Raw genomic sequence first — 22,669 nt, 5'->3', positions numbered from 1 at the left:
AGTGCAGTAACAATACGTATTCGTATAGCAGCAATTTTGCATGTACAATATAAATATCAATATATTGTCTGTCGGGCGGAAATCTCATTATGGCCAAAACTGTTACTTTTCAGCATAAACTTTCTAAAATAGCAAAAACAGCAGATCGACAAAATAAAACAAGACTCGCGCAACATAATTTGGCAAGACACACCATCTCCGATTTACTTCCCGTATCTGCATAGTCTCGCGTAGCTATCTGCGTGAAGTTGGCGGACGCCAACCTGCTTCCGGTCTCCTAAAAAGGTGTCCGCCCACTTCACGCAGATAGCTACACGGAAATCGGAGGCTGCGTTCATGACTATTTACCAATGGACCGAATGCCCCCGCCCCCCAGTTAAAAATCACTAAATCATGAAAAAACGATAGCAAGCAATAAATGATTTTTTTTAACACTCATCTTTTAATTATTATCATTACAAACTAATAAAATAACCCTTGTTGTAAAAAAACAAAGTTGTCCTTTAAATTGCAAAACAATAGACTTCCATAGGACATAGGTCACTCATTTCGATTGGTGACCTACTAGCAACCAATATGACATGGGGAAAATGTTTGCCTTGTCTAAGTACTCACACTATTGTTCTAGGCAAGTTCGATTAGAGAGGTCATTCGTGCCACATTGCATGAGTCTCTGCGAGAGAAATTCACCCATCTAAGCCCTAGATGTAATATAAAAAAGGTACACAACATTCTGATTACTTAAAATTGATTTACAGTAGTTACATAGGCCTACACATGATTTTTTATATATCATTGATCCTTATACAAGGTCCAACCGTAATGGAACCATTATGAGATGAACATGGTCAACAGCAGCCTGATGACTTCTTCTGTTGAGGATCTTTGCGCAACACCATGCCTTCCTCTCTGGTGGCAAATCTTTGACTCAACATCCTGGCAAAAAAAAACACACTAATTAGTTGAGTAATTACAAGTAATACACAATAGGACAAAATGACAAGACTGGACATAATACCTGGCTATGGTTTCCATAGACTGGGTCACATTTTCACCGGTGGCAGCACTACATTCCATGAATTCAATGTTGGATTCCTGTGAAGGGATGGGGTTAAAAACCATAAAATTATGTAATCTATTTCTGGCTTTAACCCATTAGAACCGGGAAAGCAGATTTTTGCGTTGGCTATTCAAAAATAGCAGATATACAGTACAAGCTCATATTCATTTTGAATTACGATGAAGTTTGAGAACTACTGATTTAGAAGGCATTTGTAGAAGTCTTAATGGGTTAATACAGTAGCATTCAGCATAATTGTCATATTGTACCTTTGCCAGGGCCTTCCCTTCATGAGAGTGAACTTCTCGTTTGGCACTGTCAATCTTGTTCCCAAGAAGCATGATGATCACGTCCTCTGTCGCCCCCTCCTACAAAATACATTTATATACACCTACATGTTACACCAATACCTTCATAAACCTACATTACATTACATTACATTACCTCCTACATTACATTACATTACATTACATTACATTACATTACCTCCTACATTACATTACATTACATTACATTACATTACATTACATTACCTCCTACATTACATTACATTACATTACATTACATTACATTACATTACCTCCTACATTACATTACATTACATTACATTACATTACATTACCTCCTACATTACATTACATTACATTACATTACATTACATTACATTACATTACATTACATTACCTCCTACACAATGTGAATCACTCAGTGTGCATTTCAGGTCAACCACTTAAAGGAATAGTTCACCCAAAAAATAACTTTTTCTCTATCTATTAGTCGCCCCATGGAGACTTGAATTCACGGATATTTTTTAGTTTTTTGTCTCATTCCTAAGACAATAATTTGATGACCAGCGGACCGGTAGGCAGCGGTTCCGGTAGGAGACACAAAGGAGACTCTTTGTGTCTCCTACCGGAACCGCTGCCGGTCATCAAATTTTTGGCTTAGGAATGCTCCATGGGGCGACTAATTGATAGAAAAAAAGTCATTTTGTGGGGTGAACTATCCCTTTAACCTTAAAGCCTTGTGTATCTGAAGGGTTTTAATGGCAGAAATAATATAGTGATGATTGGCATCTGGGACAATTTGCGTAGTATAGGTACAAATGTGTTTCTCGGTGGGACCATCTGAATGATTTCTCGTCTATACTTACATGTTTTCTGAAATGGCATGTTATGTTATGTGCTGAAATGCATACCTGAATGCAGCTCAGCCAGTAGGCGACGTCACTAAAGCTCTGGGAGGAGGTGACGTCGTACATCAGCAGGAACGCTCTGGCTTTATGGAACATCTGTCTCGTGATGCTGCGAAACCTTTGGAGGGACGGTCAACGATGACAACATTATAGACACGGTGTTTGTTTACACACATGATAGTCTGTGTGCTGCTCAAATGTGTCTGTTGTTGCTGTCTAAACTGTGAGTGCACGTCGTATACTATGACGGCTGGCGTGGAGGACTGAATAGTGTCAGTCCAGAAGATGCTTTTCCATATGAATCACCCTCAGTCAGTGGTGGAAAGTAACTAAGTACATTTACTTAAGTACTGTACTTAAGTACAATTTTGAGGTATTTGTACTTTACTTGAGTATTTCCAATTTCCAATACTTTTACTTCTACTCCACTACATCTCAGAGGCAAATATTGTACTTTTACTCCACTACAATTATTTGAGAACTTTAGTTACTAGTTACTTTGCAGATATAAATTATGATATTATGAAACATACATTAACCACTTTAGCCCTGTTTTATACATAGGCTATTTGAAAATAGCCGATCTACAAGCTCACAACGCGTCGCGAAGCGACGCGTTGTGAGCTTGTAGATCTGCTATTTTCAAACATTTTAGTACTTTTACTTTTGGTACTTTAAGTACATTTTGATGCCAATACTTTTGTACTTTTACTCTAGTAAATTTTTAATTCTGGACTTTTACTTGTAACAGAGTATTTTTATTTTTGCAGTATTGGTACTTTTACTTAAGTAAAGAATTTTACTTTTTCCACCACTGCCCTCAGTTTAAAGTGTACAACAAACGAGCACTGTTTAACAGGCAAACATACACCAGGTCATGGGAAAATGAGAAATCAGAAAGTCACAACATGTTCTTTTCAGGTCAAGTATGTGTGTAAACAGGTTTTGTAACAAAACCAGATCTTAGGAGGCCAATAATTGTTATTGTGTTTTAATGATATAACTGTTAACATTACCATGAACCAAGCTCATTTAATAAAAACAACCAAACACTCCAACTAAGTCCACAAAGTAGGCTAGCCTAAATACTCGTAGTATGTTAACAGGGTAATGCGAGTATAAATCCAACCAAGTATTAATCAAACTTGATTCTCCTGTGTCAGAATGTTCGTTGCAAATTAAGCAGATGCAAGTTTTCTCCTTTGAAAATATGTTAGATTGGAGCCTTGTTTGAGTTTTGCAGAAGAACTTGCATTGCATTTTCACAAATATTAGCGGACCTTTGGATGATCATAGGAATAATGTATCAAATGAACTTAAACCACAACTCTTTAGGCCTACCTTTCTTGACCTGCAGTATCCCAGAGCGTTAGGGCCACTGTTTTCCCATTCACTGTCACCGACTGCTTGTATGTATCAATGCCTACAAATTGTATATAACACAAAAAGAAAAAAGACAAAGGAACAAAATAATTAAATAAAAAGAGATGATTATTTCTTAATGGCATGCCTGTGAAATTATCAGAGGAGTTTAGACTTACCAATAGTGGCAGAAAAGTCTGGAGAATATGTCCCATTTTGAACCCATTTTATGAAGGAAGTTTTGCCCACATAGCTATTTCCAACTATAGCCACATCATATCTTGGTCCGAGGTCACATTCTTTTGAACCACCTGCAAAATGGGAAACACATGCCTGTGAGCACAATGTCTGCATTGCCTGTTGGTACCCGAAAATTGCCGATCTACGATCTACAAGCTCATAACGCGCTGCGACGCGAGGAGTTATGAGCTTGTAGATCGTCTATTTTCGGTGCGCGACACTCACGGGCAACTAAGTATCTCAAGCTCTCTTTTTTCACTATCTACCATACCATACTATTGTAGGAAACACATGGTATTGTCAAAGATGTGTAATCTTCCTCTCAGAATTTCTCTCTCACACGTTGCCTTCTTGTCAACTCAGTATTTAATGTCTATGTTTACCCATGTAATGTCTCTTTTCTTTGCCATGAACCTGCAGTATCACTGGGCTTTGGTGTTGAATACCAGTCACTTGATCAGATGCCTCTTGACTGTGGAAGACACGATAGAAAAGAAATCACTCATATGAAAAGAATGGTACAAAAGTGACATCTTGCAATAAATCATTCTGGTCAAGTAAATAGGACAGTTTTAACATATGACTTGTCATATTCAGTATGACATCATTATGGCATCCTATTTAAAATCAGATCCTACATGTCATTTTCAACATCCAAGTGGAGTGGCATATTATCACCACCAGCAGGAGCCAGATATAGTGTTCTCACTGTCTCACCTCAACTGACCCTGCCTTTCAAAGCATTTTAAATGCAGCCCTTATGGCTTTACTCAACTTCTGCATTTCCGACTGTGACTTGTCACATACAATGCAATTAAGTGTTTTGCTGAAATATTAGTTTGAAACTTGTAAACTTGAAAGAAAAAAAAGTGCATCTCAGATTTTGAAATGATGAACTGGGCGAGGACAACAATTCTCGTATTTAATCCTGACATACCCAAGGACTGCTCCATGCCTAGAGTGTCCTCTGTTGGTGTTGGATGAGGATCTCTCCACATTTTCATCACATGAACTGAGAACCTAGAAAGGGAAACGGTTATAGAACAGGATATTAACTGTTTCATTAATGTTCAAGACTATGACATTTATGTCTCTGCTATGCATGCTTTTCAAGATAGGATCCTAAATGGTTATTTATGTATGATGCAGGCTGAGAGAATTACTTGGTTGAGGTTTGGCTTTTGTAGTTACCTTGCCATGATGTAACTCCAAATATTGTTGAGATATCTTCAATAGTTGCTCCGTTGGTCAGAAATTGATCATCCAAAATATTCTCCCAACTGACTTAGTATATTGCACAGTGAAACAGGTCTCAGAGTCACTCTCGCAGCACACAAACCAATACAAACAAAGTGGATTCTGACAATTTATAACATCACAAAACCCGACCCATTTCTTGTACATAAAAATGTAAACTTCCGGTTGATTTTACTATTTTAATTAGGAAGAAGATCCAGACTGGATCCACGGATCCAGATATTCAAAATAATAAAATCAACAGGAAGTTGGCATTTATATTTCTTAAAAATGTCATGTGAAGTTTTGTATTGTTATTAATTGCCAGGAACTGGTTTGTTTACATTCATTTGTGTGCTAAAACAGTGACTTTGAGACCTGATTCACTGTGCAATCAATGCAAGTCAATGAGAAGAATATTTTGGAATATCTATTTTTAATCAGCAGAGCAAGTACTGTATATATCTTGCCAATATTTGGAGTTACATTATGGCAACACACCCCAAACCTCTAACAAAGTGTAAAAAACAAAAAAACTACTAGATCAAATAGTGATATGTAAGTTAAGTTCCTCTTTCATGTGTGGGAAAATGGTAGTTAGGCTGCAAGTTCCTATTTGTGGTGAATTGTCACACACACCACCTCCAACCACTCCACACACACACACACACACTCACTCTCACACACACACACACGCACGCGCGCACACACACACACACACACACACACACACACACACACACACACACACACACACACACACACACATACACACACACACACACACACACACACACACACACAGACACACCGACCCACCCACGCACGCACACACACACACACACACACACACACACACACACACACACACACACACACACACACACACACACACACACACACACACACACACACACACACACACACATGCACATGCAGTGGAAAAATAAGTGTATATAAATTAAATGTGTTTGTGCAGCCATTACTGGTACACTAATGTGATGTCAAGATTTTGTTATTTTCAAGGAAATGACACACACAACAAAAATGTATCAATACCTCGTCTTTTGTTGGGCCTCCCTGGTGGTGTTGTCCTTGCGACTTTCGGTTTGACCCCATTTTCCTTCTCTTTCTTTCAAATGTCGATGCATTTAATGGTGAAGAGGGGGGGTCAGATAAGTGGCTGCTGTCCACCACTGGTTTCTCTCTCTGCTCCTCAGACTCGTCATATTTACATTCCACATCCAGCTGCAGTTGTTTTTGTTTTTCAGGGTCAACAAGTGCATTCTCATCCCTACCTTGAGATGCTCTGTTGACCTCAGTCTGGACAGATAGCTCAGCTCCTGTAACCGCCTGCTCTTGTACTGCTATTACATCTTCTAACTGTTTTTCTTCTTTTTGTAAAAATCTTGTGTTTCTGCGAGAAGAGCCCATCTTCCTTCTCCTACGCGTGTCTCTCAAGTCCTCTGTACTTTCTGATTGCGATACATTGCCCTCATCGATCACCTCTAATCTCTCCACCAATTCCCTCTTTACTCTGAGTCTGAGTGTGGTCTCTGTCACGTCTTCATCTTGTTCACCCAGTAGGTTTCTGAGAGTTGAGTCCATATTTATATGATCAGTTTTGGGATCATCAGATTTTATTTCTTCACTATTTCTTGTTGTGTTTATCGACGACTTCTCAACATCATCATCATTTGTGTTGTGAAGTTGCTCCACCTCTACAGGGGTGTCCATTGGTTCATTGTGAGATGTATTAATATCATGTGACTGTATTAAAGTCAAGTCCATGTTGCCAGTAAAGTTACTGGTATTATATTTCGGCTCAGATATCACGTTCAACTCCCCTTCAGAGGATTTCTGATTTCCCATATCTGTTGTGTCAAACTCCATTGTTGCACCTTGGTCGCTGATTGCTTTTTTAGGTTGAAGCCTTCGAGATGAACCCATCTTTCTCCTTTTCCCTGTGGATTTTATTTGTGGATTATCATCATTTTGGCTTTCATCATGTTGGTCCAGTATCCCTTGATGGCCTCCATGTGCATCAGATGCATCTGACTTGGATGCCCAACTATGCTCAGACACATGTTCAGCTGTGTCAGGGGAATCTTTATCATAGTCTTCTTCATGGGACTTAGTATCAGATAAGTGGCTGCTGTCCATCACTGCTTCACAAGGTTTCTCTCTCTGCTCCTCAGACTCGTCATATTTACATTCCACATCAAACTGTAATTGTTTTTGTTTTTCAGGGTCAACAAGTGCATTCTCATCCCTACCTTGAGATGCTCTGTTGACCTCAGTCTGGACAGATAGCTCAGCTCTTGTAACCTCTTGCTCTTGTACCGCTATTACATCTTCCAATGTTTTTTGTTCTTTTTGTGCAAATCTTGTGGTTCTGCGAGAAGAGCCCATCTTCCTTCTCCTACGCGTGTCACTCAAGTATTCCTCTGTATTTGATTCTTTGATCTCCTCATTAGGTACATTGGCCTCATCGATCACCACTAATCTCTCCTCCACTTCCCTCTTTACTCTGAGTGTGGTCTCTGTCACGTCTTCATCTTGTTCACCCAGTGGGTTACTGAGAGTTGAGTCCATATTTATATTATCAGTTTCAGATTTGTCATCTTTTGTTTCCTCACTATCTCTTACTCCGCTTATCAACGACTTCTCAACATCATCATTTGTGTTGTCAAGTGGCTCCACCTCTACAGGGGTGTCCATTGGTTCATTGTGAGATGCATTAATATCATGTGACTGGCTGTCACTTCCTATTAAAGTCAAGTCCATGTGACCAGTAGTGTTACTGGTATTATATTTCGGCTCAGATATCACGTTCAGCTCTCCTTCAAAGGATTTCTCATTTCTCATATTAACATCTGTTGTGTCGAACTCCATTGTTGCACCTTGGTCGCTGATTGCTTTTTTAGGTTGAAGCCTTCGAGTTGAACCCATCTTTCTCCTTTTCCCTGTGGATTTTATTTGTGGATTTTCATCATTTAGTTTTTTATCATGTTGGTCCAGTATCCCTTGATGGCCTCCATGTGCATCAGATGCATCTGACTTTGATGCCGAACTATGCTCAGATACATGTTCAGCTGTGTCAGGGGAATCTTTATCATAGTCTTCTTCATGGGACTTAGTATCAGATAAGTGGCTGCTGTCCATCACTGCTTCACAAGATTTCTCTCTCTGCTCCTCAGACTCGTCATATTTGCATTCCACATCAAACTGTAATTGATATTCTGCGGGTGATGTTTCCACCATGATGGCATCTCCCACATTCTTTGCTACCTCTGATACGTCCACATCAATCTTCTGCTTCTCATCCCTCCCATGTACCAAGTTTTCTTCTTCTGGTCGTTCTCTGACATTTTTGGAAGTGGATGCCATTACAGGTGAATCTTGATCAAGCAATGCATTATTTCCAACATCCTCACTATGGGAGGCACCGCCCACTGCACCAGTAAGGACTTTCATTGACTCTGTATTGTCCTGTAAATGTATATCAAACTGGTCAGAGTCATCTACGCCCTGATGGTATTGACTGGCAAATGATTCTTTGATCTCACTATTAGGTCTAGACAAAGTCATCAAAGGTGTCTCTTCTGATTGTAATGTATTTGCTTCCTCGCTATCCTCTAATATATCTTCCAATTCCCTCTTTACTCTGAATGTGATCTCTATTATATCTTCATCTTGTTCATCCAGTAGGTTACTGAGAGTTGAGTCTTTATTTATTCTATCAGTTTCCGATTTGTCATCTTTTGTTTCTTCACTATCTCTTATTCCACTTATCAACGACTTCTCAACATCATCATTTGTGTTGTCAAGTGGCTCCACCTCTATGTCCATTGGTTCATTGTGAGATGCATTACTATCATGTGACTGGCTGTCACTTCCTATTAAAGTCAAGTCCAAGTGACCAGCAGTGTAACTGGTATTATATTTCGGCTCAGATATCACGTTCATCTCCCCTTCAAAGGATTTCTCATTTCTCATATTAACATCTGTTGTGTCAAACTCCATTGTTGCACATTGGTCGCTGATTGCTTTTTTAGGTTGAAGCCTTCGAGTTGAACCCATCTTTCTCCTTTTCCCTGTGGATTTTATTTGTGGATTTTCATCATTTTGGGTTTTAGCATGTTGGTCCAGTATCCCTTGATGGCCTGTTTGTGCATCAGATGCATCTGACTTAGATGCCCAGCTTTGCTCAGATACATGTTCAGCTGTGTCAGGGGAATCTTTATCATAGTCTTCTTCATGGGACTTAGTATCAGATAAGTGGCTGCTGTCCATCACTGCTTCACACGGTTTCTGTCTCTGCTCCTCAGAGACGTCATATTTGCATTCCACATCAAACTGTAATTGATATTCTGCGGGTGATGTTTCCACCATGATGGCATCTCCCACATTCTTTGCTACCTCTGATACGTCCACATCAATCTTCTGCTTCTCATCCCTCCCATGTACCAAGTTTTCTTCTTCTGGTCGTTCTCTGACAATTTTGGGGGTGGATGCCATTACAGGTGAATCTTGATCAAGCAATGCATTATTTCCAACATCCTCACTATGGGAGGCACCGCCCACTGCACCAGTAAGGACTTTCATTGATTCTGTATTGTCCTGTAAGTGTATATCAAACTGGTCAGAGGCATCTACACCCTGATGGTATTGACTGGCAAATGATTCTTTGATCTCACTACTAGGTCTAGACAAAGTCATCAAAGGTGTCTTTTCTGATTGCAATGCATTGGCCTCCTCGACATTCTCTAATATCTCTTCCGATTCCCTCTTTACTCTGAGTGTGGTTTCTGTCACATCTTCATCTTGTTCATCCAGTAGGTTTCTGAGAGTTGAGTCCATATTTATATTATCAGTTTCAGATTTGTCATCTTTTGTTTCCTCACTATCTCTTACTCCACTTATCAACGACTTCTCAACATCATCATTTGTGTTGTCAAGTGGCTCCACCTCTACAGGGGTGTCCATTGGTTCATTGTGAGATGCATTAATATCATGTGACTGGCTGTCACTTCCTATTAAAGTCAAGTCCATGTTACCAGTAGTGTTACTGGTATTATATTTCGGCTCAGATATCACGTTCATCTCCCCTTCAAAGGATTTCTCATTTCTCATATTAACATCTGTTGTGTCAAACTCCATTGTTGCACCTTGGTCGCTGATTGCTTTTTTAGGTTGAAGTCTTCGAGTTGAACCCATCTTTCTCCTTTTCCCTGTGGATGATTTTTGTGGATTTTCATCATTTTGGTTTTTATCATGTTGGTCCAGTATCCCTTGATGGCCTGTTTGTGCATCAGATGCATCTGACTTGGATGCCCAGCTTTGGTCAGATACATGTTCAGCTGTGTCAGGGGAATCTTTATCATAGTCTTCTTCATGGGACTTAGTATCAGATAAGTGGCTGCTGTCCATCACTGCTTCACAAGGTTTCTCTCTCTGCTCCTCAGAGTCGTCATATTTGCATTCCACATCAAACTGTAATTGATATTCTGCGGGTGATGTTTCCACCATGATGGCATCTCCCACATTCTTTTCTACCTCTGATACGTCCACGTCAATCTTCTGCTTCTCATCCCTCCCATGTACAAAGTTTTCTTCTTCTGGTCGTTCTATGACATTTTCGGCAGTGGATGCCATTACAGTTGAATCTTGATCAAGCCATGCATTATTTCCAACATCCTCACTATGGGAGGCACCGCCCACTGCACCAGTAAGGACTTTCATTGACTCTGTATTGTCCTGTAAATGTATATCAAACTGGTCAGAGGCATCTACACCCTGATGGTATTGGCTGGCAAATGAATCTTTGATCTCACAGAGTGTGGTCTCTGTCACATCTTCATCTTGCTCATCCAGTAGGTTACAGAGAGTTGAGTCCATATTTATACTATCAGTTTCGGATTTGTCATCTTTTGTTTCTTCACTATCTCTTACTCCGCTTATCAACGACTTCTCAACATCATCATTTGTGTTGTCAAGTGGCTCCACCTCTACAGGTGTGTCCATTGGTTCATTGTGAGATGCATTAATATCATGTGACTGGCTGTCACTTCCCACATCAAACTGTAATTGATATTCTGTGGGTGATGTTTCCACCATGATGGCATCTCCCACATTTTTTGCTACCTCTGATATGTCCACATCGATCTTCTGCTTCTCATCCCTCCCATGTCCCAAGTTTTTTTCTGGTCGTTCGCTGACATTTTTGGAGGTGGATGCCATTACAGGTGAATCTTGATCAAGCAATGCATTATTTCCAACATCCTCACTATGGGAGGCACCGCCCACTGCATCAGTAAGGACTTTCATTGACTCTGTATTGTCCTGTAAGTGTATATCAAACTGGTCAGAGGCATCTACACCCTGATGGTATTGGCTGGCAAATGATTCTTTGATCTCACTATTAGGTCTAGACAAAGTCATCAAAGGTGTCTCTTCTGATTGCAATGCATTGGCCTCCTCGACATTCTCTAATATCTCTTCCGATTCCCTCTTTACTCTGAGTGTGGTCTCTGTCACGTCTTCATCCTGTTCATCCAGTAGGTTACTGAGAGTTGAGTCCACATTTATACTATCAGTTTTGGATGTGGCATCTTTTGTTTCCTCACTATCTCTTACTCCGCTTATCAACAACTTCTCAACATCATCATTTGTGTTGTCAAGTGGCTCCACCTCTACAGCCGTGTCCATTGGTTCATTGTGAGATGCATTAATATCATGTGACTGGCTGTCACTTCCTATTAAAGTCAAGTCCATGTGACCAGTAGTGTTACTGGTATTATATTTCGGCTCAGATATCACGTTCATCTCCCCTTCAAAGGATTTCTGATTTCCCATGTTAACATCTGTTGTGTCAAACTCCAATGTTGCACCTTGGTCGCTGATTGCTTTTTTAGGTTGAAGCCTTCGAGTTGAACCCATCTTCCTCCTTTTCCCTGTGGATTTTATTTGTGGATTTTCATCATTTTGTTTTTTATCATGTTGGTCCAGTATCCCTTGATGGCCTCTATGTTCATCAGATGCATCTGACTTGGATGCCCAGCTTTGGTCAGATACATGTTCAGCTGTGTCAGGGGAGTCTTTATCATAGTCTTCTTCATGGGACTTAGTATCAGATAAGTTGCTGCTGTCCATCACTGCTTCACAAGGTTTCTCTCTCTGCTCCTCAGACTCGTCATATTTGCATTCCACATCAAACTGTAATTGATATTCTGCGGGTGATGTTTCCACCATGATGGCATCTCCCACATTCTTTTCTACCTCTGATACGTCCACATCAATCTTCTGCTTCTCATCCCTCCCATGTACCAAGTTTTCTTCTTCTGGTCGTTCTATGACATTTTTGGAAGTGGATGCCATTACAGGTGAATCTTGATCAAGCAATGCATTATTTCCAACATCCTCACTATGGGAGGCACCGCCCACTGCACCAGTAAGGACTTTCATTGACTCTGTATTGTCCTGTAAATGTATATCAAACTGGTCAGAGGCATCTACACCCTGATGGTATTGGCTGGCAAATGAATCTTTGATCTCACAGAGTGTGGTCTCTGTCACATCTTCATCTTGTTCATCCAGTAGGTTTCTGAGAGTTGAGTCCATATTTATACTATCAGTTTCGGATTTGTCATCTTTTGTTTCTTCACTATCTCTTACTCCGCTTATCAACGACTTCTCAGCATCATCATTTGTGTTGTCAAGTGGCTCCACCTCTACAGGTGTGTCCATTGGTTCATTGTGAGATGCATTAATATCATGTGACTGGCTGTCACTTCCCACATCAAACTGTAATTGATATTCTGCGGGTGATGTTTCCACCATGATGGCATCTCCCACATTTTTTGCTACCTCTGATATGTCCACATCGATCTTCTGCTTCTCGTCCCTCCCATGTCCCAAGTTTTCTTCTTCTGGTCGTTCTCTGACAATTTTGGGGGTGGATGCCATTACAGGTGAATCTTGATCAAGCAATGCATTATTTCCAACATCCTCACTATGGGAGGCACCGCCCACTGCACCAGTAAGGACTTTCATTGATTCTGTATTGTCCTGTAAGTGTATATCAAACTGGTCAGAGTCATCTACGCCCTGATGGTATTGACTGGCAAATGATTCGTTGATCTCACTATTAGGTCTTGACAAAGTCATCAAAGGTGTCTTTTCTGATTGCAATGCATTGGCCTCCTCGACAACCTCTAATATCTCTTCCAATTCACTCTTTACTCTGAGTGTGGTCTCTGTCACGTCTTCATCCTGTTCATCCAGTAGGTTACTGAGAGTTGAGTCCACATTTATATTATCAGTTTTGGATTTGTCATCTTTTGTTTCTTCACTATCTCTTACTCCGCTTATCAACAACTTCTCAACATCATCATTTGTGTTGTCAAGTGGATCTACCTCTACAGGGGTGTCCATTGGTTCATTGTGAGATGCATTAATATCATGTGACTGGCTGTCACTTCCTATTAAAGTCAAGTCCATGTTACCAGTAGTGTTACTGGTATTATATTTCGGCTCAGATATCACGTTCATCTCCCCTTCAAAGGATTTCTGATTTCCCATGTTAACATCTGTTGTGTCAAACTCCATTGTAGCACCTTGGTCGCTGATTGCTTTTTTAGGTTGAAGCCTTCGAGTTGAACCCATCTTTCTCCTTTTCCCTGTGGATTTTATTTGTGGATTTTCATCATTTTGGTTTTTATCATGTTGGTCCAGTATCCCTTGATGGCCTCTATGTTCATCAGATGCATCTGACTTGGATGCCCAGCTTTGGTCAGATACATGTTCAGCTGTGTCAGGGGAATCTTTATCATAGTCTTCTTCACGGGACTTAGTATCAGATATGTGGCTGCTGTCCATCACTGCTTCACAAGGTTTCTCTCTCTGCTCCTCAGAGTCGTCATATTTGCATTCCACATCAAACTGTAATTGATATTCTGCGGGTGATGTTTCCACCATGATGGCATCTCCCACATTCTTTGCTACCTCTGATACGTCCACATCAATCTTCTGCTTCTCATCCCTCCCATGTACCAAGTTTTCTTCTTCTGGCCGTTCTATGACATTTTTGGAAGTGGATGCCATTACAGGTGAATCTTGATCAAGCAATGCATTATTTCCAACATCCTCACTATGGGAGGCACCGCCCACTGCACCAGTAAGGACTTTCATTGACTCTGTATTGTCCTGTAAATGTATATCAAACTGGTCAGAGGCATCTACACCCTGATGGTATTGGCTGGCAAATGATTCTTTGATCTCACAGAGTGTGGTCTCTGTCACGTCTTCATCTTGTTCATCCAGTAGGTTTCTGAGAGTTGAGTCCATATTTATACTATCAGTTTCGGATTTGTCATCTTTTGTTTCTTCACTATCTCTTACTCCGCTTATCAACGACTTCTCAGCATCATCATTTGTGTTGTCAAGTGGCTCCACCTCTACAGGTGTGTCCATTGGTTCATTGTGAGATGCATTAATATCATGTGACTGGCTGTCACTTCCCACATCAAACTGTAATTGATATTCTGCGGGTGATGTTTCCACCATGATGGCATCTCCCACATTTTTTGCTACCTCTGATATGTCCACATCGATCTTCTGCTTCTCGTCCCTCCCATGTCCCAAGTTTTCTTCTTCTGGTCGTTCTCTGACAATTTTCGGGGTGGATGCCATTACAGGTGAATCTTGATCAAGCAATGCATTATTTCCAACATCCTCACTATGGGAGGCACCGCCCACTGCACCAGTAAGGACTTTCATTGTCTCTGTATTGTTCTGTAAGTGTATATCAAACTGGTCAGAGTCATCTACGCCCTGATGGTATTGACTGGCAAATGATTCTTTGATCTCACTATTAGGTCTTGACAAAGTCATCAAAGGTGTCTTTTCTGATTGCAATGCATTGGCCTCCTCGACAACCTCTAATATCTCTTCCAATTCACTCTTTATTCTGAGTGTGGTCTCTGTCACGTCTTCATCCTGTTCATCCAGTAGGTTACTGAGAGTTGAGTCCACATTTATACTATCAGTTTCGGATTTGTCATCTTTTGTTTCTTCACTATCTCTTACTCTGCTTATCAACGACTTCTCAACATCATCATTTGTGTTGTCAAGTGGCTCCACCTCTACAGGGGTGTCCATTGGTTCATTGTGAGATGTATTAATATCATGTGACTGGCTGTCACTTCCTATTGAAGTCAAGTCCATGTGACCAGTAGTGTTACTGGTATTATATTTCGGCTCAGATATTATATTCAACTCCCCTTCAAAGGATTTCTGATTTCTCATATTAACATCTGTTGTGTCAAACTCCATTGTTGCACCTTGGTCGCTGATTGCTTTTTTAGGTTGAAGCCTTCGAGTTGAACCCATCTTCCTCCTTTTCCCTGTGGATTCTATTTGTGGATTTTCATCATTTAGTTTTTTATCGTGTTGGTCCAGTATCCCTTGATGGCCTCTATGTTCATCAGATGCATCTGACTTGGATGCCCAACCATGTTCAGAATCAGATACATGTTCAGCTTCATTCTCACTGGCTTCAACAGTCGATTTGGACAGGTCATCTTTTTCCAATACAGAATAGTTTCCTTCTGTGTTCTCGCTTTGTGACAAGCTTTTATCGACCTGTATTATTTGTGTTCTTTCCACTTCCCTCTTCACTGTCGCTTCGAAGGCAATACTTTCCTCCTCTAAACTCACATTATTGTCTTGTGATGAGTAAAGAGTGAAATGTCTCTGTCTTGACTGACTACTGAGCTCTTCCGATGATGCATACTGTTGTTGCCAGTCATCTGAAGGTTTTGAATGTGTCATATCTGACTGACAGGCCTCTTTGTGGGAGGAATTGATGTTATGACTTTGAATGTTGCACTGATCCTTCAAATCTACAGATTCCGCAGGTTCACTCGTCTCTTCCCTACTCACTGTTTCATGTCCCCGATATGAAAGACCCAAATGATCTTTGGTTGTACCATCCTCACCTTGTTTGTTGTCGGGATCTGAAATTACAGGCTGATCATCACTTTTCACCAATTGCTCCAATTGGTATTGTTCGATTTCTTGTATTTGTGTTGCATGACCAGGTTGTTGTGTTGTAACCTGGTCATGCATGTCAATTGCATCATCTGGTTGGTGCAACTGGACGACCACATTAGCAGAACTATATGTTTTGACATCATCACAGACTTCCTCAATCTGAAACTGCACAAATGGGTCCTTTCCTTTCAGTTTGTTGTCATCGTCGTTTCCATCAACATCCAGTGCTTCTTCACTTTTGGGGATTAAACATTCAGGGAGCGCATCAGTACAACTTGTTGTGGTGGGGGTGCCAAACTTTAAAGAATCTTCAGGAACATTGGATGACGATGCAGAACTGTCACGCTCACTCACTTGACTCATTTCATCCTGCCTCACGTCAGCTATTGTAACTGTTGACATTTTCCACTTTGATTCATCTTGAAGAGTTTCTTCGTCTTGTATGATCTCCCTTTGCTCCAAAATATCAGCTATATTCACCTCTCTATTTTCCCTTTGCTCTGACAATATATATTGTGGAATTAACTCTGGAGGCAGAGTCACCGTGTCCATTTCGTTGCTGCACAATGTACTGCTTTGTTCATTATCTTTGTTTTCAGGGCCTGTTTCCTCTCTTAGATTCTCCAAATGGTCGAGTTGTTTATAATAGAGATCTGGCTGCTGCACTAAGTCATGTTCTTGGTAGGAGGCTGATTCCATTTGAAGAATGCTGGGAATTGAGTTGCTGCTTTTCTCAAACAGTTCTTCCTTGCTTGGGGTATTGTCATAGACTTCCTCTCTCATCTCACTGTCCTTGACAGCTTTCCTATCTTTAATCTTTCTACTAGACCCAAGCTTTCTTCTGTTTCCTGTGACTTCTGCTACTGTTTGGCTTCCAGCCTGAGAATCATTAGGTTCAGCAAAGTCAGCTACCGATTTACTACTTTCTTCTGCCACAGAATGTTCTGCAGTTGAAAGACTTTGAGTTTTGAGAATCCCATCATCAGGATCAGATTTTTCCTTTTGGTTTGATGTCTTGCGCCGTGACGAGCCCATTCGTTTCTTTGATCTCTGGCCAGACATGATTCCTGTAATCCTCTCCTAAAAGATGAACCATAACAAATGATAGCAAAATAGCAGCAATGTTAAGGCACAGTTTACCATGTCGGTAACACTTGCTCATAAGAGGCCAATTCATACACGTGATTAATGCTTTATTAACACTTAATTAATAATGAACTCATACATAAATCTATCATGAATTTAGAGCCCGACCGATGCCAGATTTTTGGGTCCGATGCCGATACCGATTTTGAGAGTCCTGGACCACCGATTGACGATGTTTTTGACCGATATTTTGTAATGAAATAAAAGCGTATAAACTTCAAAACTTCGTTTTTTCATCAAAGTTAAGAATACAAGATTGATAACATTTAAATAAAATCCAATCACATTAATACATATAAACATAAATACAATGATATGAAAACTTTAGTTACTAGTCACTTTGTAGATTTGAATTATTATTACTAAACATACATTAACCACAAGTCTTCAGCCCTTCAGGCTATTTGCAGTGGTGGAAAGTAACTAAGTACATTTACTTAAGTACTGTACTATTTTTTTAATTTGTACAATTTTGAGCTATTTGTACTTCACTTGAGTATTTCCAATTTCCAATACTTTTACTTCTACTCAACTACATCTCAGAGGAAAATATTATACTTTTACTCCACTACAATTATTTGAAAACTTTAGTTACTAGTTACTTTGAATATTTTGATTATTATTACAAAACATACATTAACCTCTTCAGCCCATTTGAAAATAGCCGATCTACAAGCTCACAATTGTGAGCTTGTAGATCTGCTATTTTAAAAAGATTTGTATACATTTGAGAACTTGAAATTCGACATTCTTCATGATGAGTACTTTTACTTTTGGTACTTTAAGTACATTTTGATGCCAATACTTTTGTACTTTACTCAAGTACATTTTGAATTCCAGACTTTTACTTATAACAGAGTATTTCTATATTCCAGTATTGATACTTTTACTTAAGTAAAACATTTGAGTACTTTTTCCACCACTGGCTATTTGAAAATAGCAGATCTACAAGCTCACAACATGTTGCTATGTGGTGCGTTGTGAGCTTGTAGATCTGCTATTTTCAAAATGTCTTCATACATAATGATAAGGGCTGTAGTGCACTTCTAAAAATAGGATTTGGTCAATCAATTGATTTACTTTGTTTTCATATTACATTGACACGACGCTGTCACCGCATCCTGCAACAGACGAGGCCAGGCAGAGCCCGTCCATCGATTGGTTGTGAAATCGCCCTGGCAACCAACAACAACCAATAAAAGCCACAGCTGTCCCTTCGGACAATGGGATCTATTCTAAACTACGGGCTCCAGGAGATGGGGTCCTAAAACTTGAGTGTCGAGTAACTCTTTGAGCACAACAAAACTGTGTCCTTGTATTTTAGTTATGAACAAAGTCTCGCTGAGAGCTTAATGAACGGCCCAAGGTAAAGGGTAATGCTTTACAATGTTGTAAGAGGAATCCCTTCATGATCTGACTGACCATCTTGTCCGCGTCTGATAGCCTAGTGAAACTATATGAAACTAAATGAAACTCGCCCCAAAACACGCTCGCCCCCATTCTTTTTGACGGACCTTAACGGTTCTTGTATAATTAGTTTGATGATAAGGTTAGAACTAAGTTTAGTGTTAGGCATAGTTTTACTGAGGTTACGTTTGGAAATAAGGTTAAGGTAGGTTTAGGCATAGTTTACTGAGGTTACGTTTAGGAATACCAGACAGGTGAATACCGCCGGATTTGCCCCGGGGCGACTGTTTTGGGGCGAGCGTTTTGGTATTCACCGTGGAACTGCGTAGCAGCACCTCCTCCGCTCAGAAACGGCGTTGGGATGTTAATTTAACGTCTCTGACAGTCTCCAGTGGTGGAAAAAGTACTCAAATTCTTTACTTAAGTAAAAGTACCAATACTGCAATATAAAAATACTCTGTTACAAGTAAAAGTCTAGAATTCAAAATTTACTTGAGTAAAAGTACAAAAGTATTGGCATCAAAATGTACTTCGAGTACAAAAGTAAAAGTACTAAATATTTGAAAATAGCCGATCTACAAGCTCACAACGCGTCGCGATGCGACGCGTTGTGAGCTTGTAGATCTGCTATTTTCAAATAGCCTAGGTATAAAATAGGGTTAAAGTGGTTAATGTATGTTTCATTATATCATAGTTTATATCTGAAAAGTAACTAGTAACTAAAGTTTTCAAATAATTGTAGTAGAGTAAAAAGTACAATATTTGCCTCTGAGATGTAGTGGAGTAGAAGTAAAAGTACTGAAAATTGGAAATACTCAAGTAAAGTACAAATACCTAAAGATTGTACTTAAGTACAGTACTTAAGTAAATGTACTTAGTTACTTTCCACCTCAGTCTCAGATGTATATATATATTTCTTTGGCGATATACAACAAGTAGCTTAGAAAATGCTATATAATTTATATACCCATTGCATGATCCATAAATTAATGAGCCTCGCGTCGAGTCATTCATATCATTTATTAATTAATTGAGCTCATAGGTCTCTCTGGAAGGCATTGTAGTGGTAGATAACTTTAATCTCACCCAGTATTATTGAGAGATTGTTGAGAAAAACTAGCAATCTTTGTGGATTTCACGTAAACAAATATAAACACCTTTTTTTTTTTTTTTTTTTTTTTTTTACCGCAGCTGCGCTGCAATTGCACAATCAGTGAAAATATTAATGTCAAAAACATCGGAACATCGGGGGAAATAATGACCGATACATCGGGGCATCATTCATTCCTGTTAATTAATGATGAAGTCACTATGACTTAACCAAAGTTAATGTATCATTAGTTAAGGGCCATACGTGGTGGGTTTGTAGAGCTGCTTTTTTCTGTGGCTTCTATGCCCAGGATGAGTGCTCATAGGCGGGTAGGAGTAGCAAGAACAGTGGTGGTGGTATAGCTGTAGTATACAACCCTCGTAGACGTATTTATGATTCTGACGTTTTCAATCTACGAGAGTTGTAGGGTGCACTTCCCATAGTGACCTGGACTTTCTGCACTATGCCCCGTAGACACTCCAAACATTGTACAAAATGAAAATAAAGGCGCTTACCGCTGAGCCCCAAATGTTAACTGGGTCTACGGGGTAGTAGTGTAATGTAATAATCCATATCTTTCAATAAATAAATGTTTTAATGCCGTCTGGGGCCGAACGCCATTTTTTCACCCTCGTTTACTTCCTGTTTACATTTAGTGTAATTCCGGGTTTCACCGGATGCGCCCCCTCACTTCCCGTCCCTACCGCCCATTGGGAACTTCCGACAGAATCGGCCACAGACGGCATTAAAACACTTGTTTATTGAAAGATATGGATTATTACATTACACTACTACCCCGTAGACCCAGTTAACATTTGGGGCTCGGCGGTAAGCGCCTTTATTTTCATTTTGTACAATGTTTGGAGTGTCTACGGGGCATAGTGCAGAAAGTCCAGGTCACTATGGGAAGTGCACCCTACAACTCTCGTAGATTGAAAACGTCAGAATCATAAATACGTCTACGAGGGTTGTATACTACAGCTAGGTGGTGGTAGTATGTGGTGCATTGATGTGTGTTAGGCTGACAGCGGTCTCCCACGTTGGACTGACTCTCTGGATATACTTTGACATGCAAAAATCAAGTTTACTGAATACATTGATAAATAAATTGGGTAATTAATTGAGGCGTAAGTACTTATTAACTAATGATGAAAACCATGACCCACCTGCCATCGGGCCTATCCAGTGAGCCAGTCCAACTTGGGAGACCCCCGCCCCGTCAGCCTAACACACAAGAAGCCACCACCAGAAAACTACTCTCCTTGCTACTCTTACCCACCTATGAGCACTCATCCTGGGCATAGAAGCTACCGGAAAGAAAAACAGATCTATAAACCCACCACGTGTCGCACTAAAGATGTATTAACTTTGGTTAAGTCATAGTGACTTCATTATTATGAACAGGAATGAATGATGAATTCATGATAAATGAATGATGAATTAATGTATGAGTTAAGCATTAATTAAGTGTTAATTACGTTTATAAATTGGCCCCATATGAGCAAGGGCTACCAAAATGTCTATCATGTCTACAGGACTGAAAAAACTATTGCATAGATAATGTTGTATTCATCACTGAAAAACGGTTCCTTTGGCACAAGTTACCCCCAATTTGGGGTAAGTTGATCATGCAACAAAGTTCATATGTTCCTATTCTACTAGTTTTTCTAAATTGTCAAAATCATAAACTACATAAAGTATTTATCATATAAGAAAGCTATGTGGTCTACAATCACGTTTTAAGAAATATATTCGTTTTTTTCACAAAGAGAAGTGCTCAACAGGACAACTTGAGTAAGAAGGGGAAATGAAGAGGAGAAAAAAAACAAAAACGTTTTTGACAACTCTGAGGGAGACGCATGTCAGTCACCCCAGCAAAATAATAAAACGTGCAGACCCAGTCGAGTGCGTGCCCCAGCATTTTCGTTGGGTAGTCTCTTCTGAAGTGCCCAGGTATTTTTCTTCTTAGATTTATTTTTATTTTTTATCATTGATTTAACATACAGTAGGCTAGCCATGGATCACAAGACGGTCATCTGATATATGACAGTTATGTAGCAGGGCTAACAGTTGGCTATCCCAAAGCCAGTTGCTTACTCGATAATTTAAACAAATCAATCAAGCTATAGTTGGTAGTGCAACTGTAGTTTTTGGATTCCTTAAAACATGGGCTGACTCGTACACTGCTCTCCCTTACACTTCAATTAAATGAAATCATAACCATGTAACACTAGTACAATAAAAAGGAACAAATGTTACAATGAATGCGGTCAGGCTTACCACTAGAATCAGTTGTCTTTTGATGATATCAGTTGTCTTTTGCAGGTTGTCAATCCCACATGAGCAGCTTCTGAAGAGCAAGATACTCTTTGCACAAGGGGAAGTTCCTTAAGCTGACACCATGACGAATGTCTTCCTGTACGTTACTTGCAACTCTTATACACTTCACCACACTTCCTGAAATTAGTCAGTGAAGTGTGAAGTCATTTTTGCCTTAGTACAATTGCAGTATGCTATAATTTACTTGGTCAAACCTATGCCTACAGCTTATGATAAATACACAAATCTAGTAACAGTTAAATTGCATTATAAAAAGGGACTGCTATAAAATACATTTCAACATTTAATATAGAGTGAAAACAGGAGGGAGCCTATAGTATAGAGCCTGAGGGAATCCTGTCACAGGGTCCCTACACATTTTCCAATATGTGTATTAACCACATGAACCCTGGCATCCCTACTCTGGGCACATACATGAAATTTGTCCTCTGCATTTATCCATCCTTGCAGGAGCAGTGTGAGCCCGGGTACCAGTTCAGGGTTAAAGGGCTGTACCACTTGGTAGAGGTTTGGGTTGTGTAGTTACCTTGCCATGATG

General features: G+C 39.9%; 1 protein-coding gene across 2 annotated transcripts; it reads right to left on the bottom strand.

Annotated features, from left to right (window-relative positions):
• Positions 1 to 22: 22 nt before the first annotated feature.
• Positions 23 to 22,189, bottom strand: rab44 (RAB44, member RAS oncogene family). 2 transcript variants are annotated; one of them, XM_080425161.1, is made up of 11 exons: positions 22,072 to 22,189; positions 13,518 to 17,228; positions 6,153 to 12,824; positions 4,795 to 4,877; positions 4,241 to 4,329; positions 3,797 to 3,928; positions 3,597 to 3,678; positions 2,259 to 2,373; positions 1,330 to 1,428; positions 1,019 to 1,095; positions 23 to 936 (listed from the first exon to the last, which is right to left on the bottom strand). In XM_080425161.1, the coding sequence occupies exons 2-11, from the start codon at positions 17,208 to 17,210 to the stop codon at positions 849 to 851; spliced, it is 11,130 nt and encodes a 3,709-aa protein (XP_080281287.1). In that variant the 5' UTR covers positions 17,211 to 17,228; positions 22,072 to 22,189; the 3' UTR covers positions 23 to 848. The 2 variants fall into 2 exon arrangements, with proteins under 2 accessions (XP_080281287.1, XP_080281286.1); XM_080425160.1 differs by having other exon boundaries at positions 6,153 to 17,228.
• Positions 22,190 to 22,669: the final 480 nt, after the last annotated feature.

The sequence above is a fragment of the Gymnoscopelus braueri genome (assembly GCF_963280865.1).
Source record: "Gymnoscopelus braueri genome assembly, chromosome: 3".
Lineage (NCBI taxonomy): Eukaryota > Metazoa > Chordata > Actinopteri > Myctophiformes > Myctophidae > Gymnoscopelus > Gymnoscopelus braueri.
The sequence above is the reverse complement of the archived record's forward strand: the minus strand, read 5'-3'. Positions and strand labels throughout refer to the sequence as shown.

What these genes read in the sequence shown, in the direction of transcription:
- rab44 (XM_080425160.1), bottom strand. Translation starts at nt 17,210, where the DNA reads ATGTCTGGCCAGAGATCAAAGAAACGAATGGGCTCGTCACGGCGCAAG. An exon ending in AGACTTTTCTGCCACTATTG is followed by an intron (nt 3,679 to 3,796) that starts GTAAGTCTAAAC and finishes TACAATTTGTAG; the next exon opens with GCATTGATACATACAAGCAG. An exon ending in ACTGGCTGAGCTGCATTCAG is followed by an intron (nt 1,429 to 2,258) that starts GTATGCATTTCA and finishes TGTATTTTGTAG; the next exon opens with GAGGGGGCGACAGAGGACGT.